Source organism: Sinocyclocheilus grahami, unplaced genomic scaffold (genome assembly GCF_001515645.1).
Source record: "Sinocyclocheilus grahami isolate Dianchi unplaced genomic scaffold, SAMN03320097.WGS_v1.1 scaffold625.1, whole genome shotgun sequence".
NCBI classification, from domain to species: domain Eukaryota; kingdom Metazoa; phylum Chordata; class Actinopteri; order Cypriniformes; family Cyprinidae; genus Sinocyclocheilus; species Sinocyclocheilus grahami.
Window position 1 is genome coordinate 547,439 of NW_015505804.1, and position 9,689 is coordinate 557,127.

The window sequence follows — 9,689 nt, forward strand, 5'->3', positions numbered from 1 at the left end:
CTTGCCTGGTGTCTGGGGTGCTTCAGAGTTTATGGTCAAGTATCTGAGCTCAGCTCTCTGGTGCCTTGCTCTGGTCTCTCTCCCGGCCTGGTCTTGCCGCCTCTGCTGCTATAGTATTCTGCCAGTTGACGTCTGAGGCTGTTCCAGTGGCCTTCCCTGGCTGTCTGTTTATTGTTCCTGTTGTGGTATCACTTGTGCACCTCACAACCCTTTTGTATGGATCTGTTTTGTCAATAAACCCTTGTTACTCTCACTGCAATTGGGTCCTCCTTCCAGACCCCTGACAAAATGTATATTAAGGCATTCTCAAAGACTACTTTTTGTCAAGGTTGATATTTTTGTTGTTTTAAATGTTGATTTGAAGTGTAGGTTTTTGCATTATTACTACATTCAAACCTGAACACCGAAAGCATTTTGTTACACAAAACATTAAAATTCTATAAAAATGTAACAAATTAACAGGAATGCTTTATCAGAGCTTAATCCTTCTGGATCTGATCTGATTTTAACCTCTTATTTCAGTCTTCTGACTCATTTGGCTATATGGTTATAGCCATACCAATTCATTTGAGTATGTATAATTCTGTGTGTGTCTGAGTGTGTGTGTGAGTGGATGCATCTGTTTTACACTCTTGATGTTTTAGAGTGTAGCCCCTTCCTTACTGTCCACTTTTTTTTTTTACTGCATTGTAGTTGAATTATTGATTTTATTTTGCATAGTTGCAGTGTTACAGTAACACCAGTTCATAGGGGTGTGTGTGTGTGTGTGTGTGTGTGTGTGTGAGTTGGTGTGTTGATTTTGCACTCTAGATGTTTTAGAGTTTCACCCCTTAAATGCTGTGCAATTTTTTTCTGCATTGTGGGGGATTTGTAGATTGAAAAAAATTCTGTATTTGTTATTTCCCATTCATTTCCTATGGTCGGTCATTTTTGACCGAAGACCATGAGTGTGACTATTTTTTTTTACGACCACTTAGCTTTTTTCGAATCATGCCCTCAATTTGTTTTGTGTTCACATACCAAGTGCCATAAAAGTCACTTGATTTTTTTTCTTAGTCTTCAAGGACTTTATTTGAGTCTTGTTTATTTAAATTAAAATATGTTCCAGCGCTGTGTATTGCAATTGCATGTGTATCACATGGGTTAGATGAATAATACCCCCAGAGAAATAATACAGTAAGCGTGAAATTCTTCACAGATGGTGCACCAGAAAATGGAAACACTTCAGTATAATGAATTCAGAAGAAGAAACATGAAATGTGCTGACAGGAGAAAGAAACACTGTCGTGCAGAATAAGAGAGTGAAGTTAACAGATCAACTAAGAGATTAACAGATGAACAGTGGTGCACGGGTGCAGATCTACAGTAAATGTGAGCTATTTTTTCTTCAGTGTCAGTGATTATTGCATAGAGAAAATTAAGCCTTCTTTTTGAACCATACATGACCTATTGCAACGTTAGGCTACATTATTTTTTATGACAATCGTTTCTTATAATGGAGGAAAATACATTATTTAAATGGAATTTAAAGCACTACTGAATTTAAAATATGCTATGTCCACTGTGTCCAGACGGATGTATTTCATTAATTAGAGTCAGCAGGTTGCAGGAGGAATGCACAGCTGGTGACCGGCGGCTGTCTCAGTGACTTCATGTAGCCGCGAGGGGGCGCATGTGCGCAGCATAGAACATAGTGAAAGACATAGTGAAGCTCAACCGATAACTCATCTCCTTTACCAGAGGTCGTGAACACAGGTAACTGACGCATCACAGCGCTGGATTTAACGGAAATCTGCTGAAAAATGTACGTTGATATTTACCTGGAGGATTTATGTGAACTTTTGACCCACTGGAAGATACAATATTTGATCTAAGTAAGTAGGCTACCCATTTCAAATTCATCTGTGCTTAAAATGATCTGATGAATGTGATGAATTGTTTTAAAATTTATATTTGAGATCAATTTAGTATTGATAGCATTGACATTTTAATAAAGAGTTTAGTGTTTTAATGAGCTGCTTATGAATCACTATACTTCTGCTTTTATGTCAATCTTACATTCTCACTGGGATTTACCTTCGTCAGCATGCATACTATACAATATTATATTTTTATATACATAAAATAAAAATGCAAGCGTTTTAATGAATCTACCTTTCATGTCTACATCAGTTTGGCAGGTGAATTGGTGAACATTAAGCTATTGTTTGGCGATTTGGACATTTACAACGTAAAAACCTTTCAATCTTAATTTAAAATGCTCACAGCAGTAAATGAGCACTGCAATTTGATGTGGGAATCTCAGCTGCCCTTATACACACTGAAAGTATAAATAAATGAAAGGATTTTGAAAGCTTTTACTTGTGAGCATTTGTGGCTTTTCTCCTTTCTTTTCAGGAGTATGTGAATAGATGTGTAGCCTATGTGCGTGTATATTTATGTGTGTGTATTTTTTCAGGTCATACATGATAGATTACCATAAGGCGTGAATGAAGAAAACAAAAGAAGGAAGAGGAGGTACACATATTAGATAAAGAAGAGGGTCTTCTATGCTTTTGATGTCATCCTTATTGTCTGGGAAGATAAAAGTGAATTCTGTATTTGATACTGTGTGGAAGAAGAGGTGCATTGGTTTTGAGTAATAACGAAGAGACGAAGGAAAGAACAATGGATTTGAGATCATGTTTTCCTTCATGGTCTTTAACCATTTTTGTGCATGAATGGAAACTTTGGTACCTGAAAAGTAAATTAAAACTATGTAATTTTAGTTATGCAGTTCAGTTATGATGTAGTTCAGTCACGTGAAAACCACTATGAATCTGACCCCAGATCAGCCACCAACCCAGCTCTATGACTTTCCAAGGGCACTGGACCTTCAGCGTGAACCTCAAAACAAGAGCAGGTCGGCTCCAGCCAGCTTCTTCAACAGCACCTTCTTTTTCCAGGATAATGCGGCTTTAGAATGGCAGCTGTTCCTCACCATCCAAGAACCTGGCACCATTATCTTGACTGTCCTGTACTCTATTTCCTTCCTTGTGGGGTTTTTTGGGAATGTCATGTCCCTTAAAGTCCTACTGGGCCAGCATGGAAGCATGCGACTGTCAGGTGCGAGCGCCACCCGTTGCCTGCTAATAAACTTAGCAGTGTGTGACCTAGCAGTGGTTTGTGTTTGCATGCCCGTCACCCTGGGTCACCGCATCTATACACCATGGGTGTACGGGGACTTCTTGTGCCGCGCGGTACCCTTCACGCAAGCGGTGTCAGTTTCCGCCAGCGTCCTGAGCATCACAGTCATCAGCATCAGCCGCTACTATGCAGTTCACTCGCCGCTACAGTCCCGTGCCAACTTTACTCGTCGACGCATCCTTGCCTCTGTCACAATCGTGTGGCTTGTCTCCTCGGTGATCTGCATGCCAGTCGCCATAGTAACCAGGCGTGATGAAGTAGCTTTGATCGAAGGGCTGGCCATCGTGCTGCCTGTCTGTGGAGAGGTGTGGCCTCAGCCGCGCTTGCGACAGGCATACAACGTCCTGCTGTTCAGTGCCCTCTACTGCCTACCTGTTGGGTTTAATCTCACTCTAGCTTTCCTCACATGTCGCCGGCTGCGTAGCAATGGTTCTGAGGGTCGGTTCACAGAGTTGGATCCCCGTTCCCAGGCACTTCATGAAACAAGGCTGCAGGGGCGCAGGCAAATCGCACGAATGGTCGCAGCTTTGGTGCTGCTCTTTAACCATTTTTGTGCATGAATGGAAACTTTGGTACCTGAAAAGTAAATTAAAACTATGTAATTTTAGTTATGCAGTTCAGTTATGATGTAGTTCAGTCACGTGAAAACCACTATGAATCTGACCCCAGATCAGCCACCAACCCAGCTCTATGACTTTCCAAGGGCACTGGACCTTCAGCGTGAACCTCAAAACAAGAGCATGTCGGCTCCAGCCAGCTTCTTCAACAGCACCTTTTTTTTCCAGGATAACTGAGGGTCGGTTCACAGAGTTGGATCCCCGTTCCCAGGCACTTCATGAAACAAGGCTGCAGGGGCGCAGGCAAATCGCACGAATGGTCGCAGCTTTGGTGCTGCTCTTTGCTCTGTCATGGTTGCCAATGTATGTGACTGATATTTGGCTGGACTGTGAGTTACGCCATCCACCGGACTGGCTCCTACAAGCAGGCAAATCGCACGAATGGTCGCAGCTTTGGTGCTGCTCTTTGCTCTGTCATGGTTGCCAATGTATGTGACTGATATTTGGCTGGACCGTGAGTTACGCCATCCACCGGACTGGCTCCTACAAACCAGACCCTTTGCACAATGGTTGGGTCTCACCAACTCTTCTCTCAACCCTTTTTGCTACTGCTTCATTGGTGACCTCCACCGCTCAGCCAAGGCTTTGCGTTTACGCCTCTGCGGCCCATCCCCGGCCTCGGCGCTGGCTCTGGCCTCCCTCCCAAAAATATTCAACCTGCAGAATCAAGACAAATCTCATGGGAGCGCCACCGAAAACTCAACTAACTCTTGCGGGGAGGACAGTGGGAACCTGAATCTGTCGATGTGGTGGACTCAAACTCGCACGTGTGAGTCAATGAGCTTGCCTTACCACTTAGGAATGACTGAGGTGATTACACTGGATACATAGCAGACCTGATGCACTGCTGTTAACATTCACATTCAGATGTGTTGTGCTTTGTGTTTTGTGCTTCTAGAAAACTGGATTTAAGGGTTAGTTTGCAGAAAAATCATTTACTTACTCTCAAGTCATACAGGTTTGGAACGACATGAGTAAATGATGACATGATTTTTCATTTTTGTATGAACTGTGTCTTCATGTTTTGAAATAACTTTCAAGGATTGATATTGGATATTCCAGGTGGAGTAGATGTAACTCTGATGTTTCGATCTGACGTAAATGTGCTAATAATATGTAATAAATATCTTGCTGTTGAAACTTATAAGGGTTCATCACATGAATCTATATCATAAAGGAATAAAGTGGTTCAATGCAGAATGTATACGGTTATGTTGCTAAGTTTTGCTTAGAGCAGTGTCTTAAGAAAAATCAAGTTTAACGTCATTAAATGCTGCACCTATGTCTGGCAGAGCGGTTTAATTAAAATGATAATTTGAGTGAAACCCAGACACATATACGCACTCACACCTACTGTCTGTGGTGAAGAAACACATGGAAATGCCTTTCTGTGAACACACTCACGGCTTCTCGCCTCCTCTTCTAAATGTGGAAACCATCTGCATCTCAAGTCATCACCCTCTTCTCACTGTTATCTTGCTGAAGACAGATTCTAAACTACACTACCGTTCAAAAGTTTGAGGTCAGTAAGATTTAAAAAAAAATTTGGGAAAGAAACTGATCATTTTATTAAGCAAGGATGCATTAAACTAATCAAATGTGACAACAATTCTTATATTGTTACTAAAACATTTAGTTTTAAATAAATCCTGCTCTTTTGAACTTTCTATTCATCAAAGAATCCTTAAAAAAATGTATCACAGTTTCCACAAAAATATGAAGCAGCACAACTGTTTTCAACATTGATAAGAAATGTTTATTGAGTACCAAATCAGCACATTAGAAAGATTTCTGAAGGATCATGTGACACTGAAGACAGGAGTAAATTTAGCTTTGCCATTAAAATAATACATTACATTTTATAATTTATTTAAATACAAATCAGTTATTTTAAATTATATGAATATTTCACAATATTTCAGTATACTGTATTTTATATTGAATAAATGCAGCCTTGGTGAGCAAACGATACTTCTTTCAAAAACATTATATATATATTATATATATAAATTTTTTTTTTAATTTGCTGGTCAGTGTAGAAATTAAAATCACACCTTCAAGGTCATGACACAAAATATTTTTTTTTGTTTGGATAATATTTTAATCAGTGTCCTAAAAATTGGCTTGGCACTTTAATATTCTGTGAGGGGTGCCCTCTTGTGAAAACTTTCAATATTTTATTGACTTGGAAATTTTATAACAGCTGTTGCGTAAGAAGCTACAACTAAAAAGAAGGTTGACAGTTAGGATGGAGGCAGACCTATTAATGAAATCAAAAATAGTTGGAGAATGTGCAGATTTCATTGTTTTAAATATTTCAGTCATTAGCTGACAAAACATAAATACAATTTTGTAGTTTGGTGATTTTGTTTCTAGTTTTTACACACAGTTATATAGGTACTTATTTTGCCATGAATATGACTATAAATATGAATGTTTTCTGCAATATAGTGTGTGAGGTGTCTTGTGTATAAGTTACACTACACCATCTTGTCATTGCAAAGTATGTATTGTTGAATGTAGATTCAACAATCAACAGCATAAAAGCATTATGTGTCACAGAGCACATGACTTTATATGTCAAGAGAACTTACAATAAACTATTTCATTCTTTCACTCCTGCCCTACTCTTTCTTTCTCCCTTTCTTCAGCCAGAAGCTCTTAAGTGTCTTGTAGTGCAGTCTGGGAACAATCAGTTTGATTGATTCTGATGGCTTGAATGTAGATAGCTGATTGCATGATCACATAGAGATATACTGTAACTGTGATGCTGTTAGCTAATTGGAGTGTTACCATCACTATATTTATCACAGGAATGTCTTGCATCATGCACATTGCATTTACAAGATGTGAATTCTGTTCCTGTCTTTTGTGCTTTGTCCATTCATACCGTCCTTAGGTCCTGATACCAAGCCTCCATTCATCCTTGAAAGTGCTGCAGTGATCTATTTTTGTCATGCTTACATTATGTAATTATATAAACCTATAAATAACTGCATCTCCACTGCCAAAATGGTGTACAGTTGACAGTATCTCAGCTTGATATAATATTTTCAGTATACCTGAGATGTTTGAACTCAGTAAGGTTGTCACTGATGCACACAATATTAAGTACTACTAGGAGCACAAAAATACACTAAAGGAACATAAATCAGACTATGGAGTTTGTAAATATAGCAGCATTCAGAAAAATCCATGAAGAGATTCTGTACATTTTGATATGTGGTATATATACATAGGTTGTCCCTCTGGAAGTAGCCATCACAAGATGGTTGCGCTGTGGTCATAAAGGGATGAACATGATCAGTAACAATTCTGAGGTAGGCTGTGGTATTTAAACAATGCTCAATTGGTACTAAAGGGCCCAAAGTGTGCAAAGAAAATAACCCCCAACAGCATTACAGCTCCAGCAGCAGCCTGGACTGTTGATACAAGGCAGAATGGATACATTTTTCATGTTGTTTCTGCCAAATTCTGACCCTACCATCCAAATGTTGCAACAGAAATCGAGACTCACCAGACCTTTTTGTCAGTCTTCTGTTGTCCAGTTTTAGTGAGCCCATGAGAATTGTAGCCTGTTTCCTGTTCTTAGCTGACAGGAGTGACACCTGGTGTGGTCCTCTGCTGCTTCTTCCCAAGGTTCGATCTTCTACAAGGCCCATCTTCTACAAGATTCGATGTGTTGTGCATTTAGACATGCTCTTCTGCATACCTTGATTGTAACTCATGTTGCCTTTCTACCAGCTAGAACCAGTCTGGCCATTCTCCTCTGATGTCAAAAGGGCATTTTCATCCACAGAACTGCTGATCACTGGATATCTTCTCATTTTTGGTCCATTCTCTGTAAACCCTATGATGGTTTTGAGCGAAAATCCCAGTAGATCAGCAGTTTCTGAAATTATTAAAGTAAAAAAAAATGGAGTAAAAAATACTCAAAGTTACTTAAATCACCTTACTTCTCCATTCTGATGCTTGGGTTGAACTTCAGCAGATCATCTTGACCATATCTACATGCCTAAATGCACTGAGTTGCTGCCATGTGATTGGCTGATTAGACATTTGCATTAACAAGCAGCTGAACAGGTGTACCTATACAGTTACCAGTGAGTATAATTGGTTTTCTTCTTTTTCATCAATTCAATTTAGTGATAAAACATGCACATACTGTACACATTGCATCTTGAAAATAACGACTGTCAGTGAATTCTGCAAGCTGGCAGTCCTGAGCTGGTCCTTTTATACATTATCAATGAGTTCATCTTCATCAGCACAGTCTTTGTGTAGATTGATTGTGACATTTAGCCCAAGAGATATGAATGTGTGTAATTTTTAGTATTGTATGTGTGTATTTACAGTAGTTATAAATACAGACATGGCCAAAAGTATGTGTACACTCAAACTCCACTCCCATATGTGCTTGTTAAAAAGTCAGTTTAAAAACCATTGGTTTTAAGAGATAATTGGACCTCCCTTTGCTGCTTTAACAGAATCTGGGAAGGTTTGACACTGGATGTTGGAACGTGGAGGCAGGGATTTGCTTCCATTCGTATAGACAAGCGCATCAGTGAGTTGAGGCTCTGATGCTGGGTGGCGGGTCCTGGCTCACAGTTTCAGTGTTAATGTATTCCGTGGGCATTATGCAGGCTGGACCAGATTTTGTTCTTGTCTAAAGAGATTATTTGGCAGAAGGCATTATTTTTATTATACGGCTGGTGCCTTTTTTGCATGTATATACTATATGAGCATCTGTGCATTCACACTGTAAGTCTAGTATCTGAAAAAACCTATGATGTAATTTAACAGTGTGTGTATATGTGTGTAACTGTCAGTGTTGTGTAACTCACTGCGGTGTTAGGGAAGCAATTTTGAAATTTGAAAACTACATTTTAAGTAGTTAGCTAAACTACTGTATAGGCTAGAACAAAACGTAACTACAATGGCACACTGTATATAGGCATAAAGCAGGTAAATTTTTTAAAAGATATTACTATCAGATCAGATATTGATCTGATCAAATATGTTTGCTATATGATACAGCTATGTTTAGAGCAATCAAAATCACATGAGCGGCTTAACAGTGAATAATTTAAAACGAGTATCCAATAGATCATATGAAAAAATGTAAGAGAACAATTTTTTTTGGAAGTAACTAGAATCGGATTTTGAATGAGGTAGTTCTAAATTGTTTCATTTCAGACATTTTTAAATCATAATAAACATGATTAAACTATGTTAAGTATTAAATAACGTAAATTATGCTTACTCAAATATAGCTAGGCAGGGGCAGATTTAGTGATTTTGGGGCCCCAGGCAAAATATAGGAATGGGGCCCTATATATTTGCACACATTTACCTAGATCAGCCTTGAGGTTCCTTTTTTGTTGTGATGCTTGCTGCTGCATAATGGTGCCCCACAGTGGTGTCCAATGTTTCTAAATTTTTTCATGTACATGTTATAATGGCTTTCTTTCATGCTGTAGACCACGAAATAGCAATTGATTTACAGTTTTCAGAAAAACTAAATAAATTATAAAATGATAAACCTCACAACTGAGCCTTTAAACCATTTTTTAAGAAAAGCGATGAGTCGGAAGTATAAAATATGATATTCATTTAAAACGGGATTATGAGGGTGGATTTTCGCATTGGTCTGAACAAAAACTGCAGACGGGATTATTGAAAATGCACATACATTCTCTGCCAGCAGGAAGCGCTTTTGGAACATCAGAAACATCATTGGAACATCATTCCCCGGTAAAGGCTGTAAACAAAGCAGCGCTGCTCATAAACGCTACTTTATCAGATAAAATGAAAATGCCACCAAAACTTTTCTGAAGACAGTCGGTTCCCTTCAGAGATTCATTCATATAAAAACTTTAATTAGTG

The 9,689-nt window shown here is 38.9% G+C and overlaps 1 protein-coding gene across 1 annotated transcript; it reads left to right on the plus strand.

The window, feature by feature from the left end:
• Positions 1-2,543: 2,543 nt before the first annotated feature.
• On the plus strand, positions 2,544-4,634 carry LOC107557941 (neuropeptide FF receptor 1-like). The gene is made up of 2 exons (XM_016241528.1): positions 2,544-3,688; positions 4,172-4,634. The coding sequence occupies exons 1-2, from the start codon at positions 2,814-2,816 to the stop codon at positions 4,632-4,634; spliced, it is 1,338 nt and encodes a 445-aa protein (XP_016097014.1). The 5' UTR covers positions 2,544-2,813.
• Positions 4,635-9,689: the final 5,055 nt, after the last annotated feature.

Bases quoted from the DNA above. Each gene is read 5' to 3' on its own strand.
- LOC107557941 (XM_016241528.1), top strand. From the start codon at position 2,814: ATGAATCTGACCCCAGATCAGCCACCAACCCAGCTCTATGACTTTCCA. The intron at 3,689-4,171 runs GCAAATCGCACG...TCCTACAAGCAG, and splicing joins ACAAGGCTGCAGGGGCGCAG to GCAAATCGCACGAATGGTCG.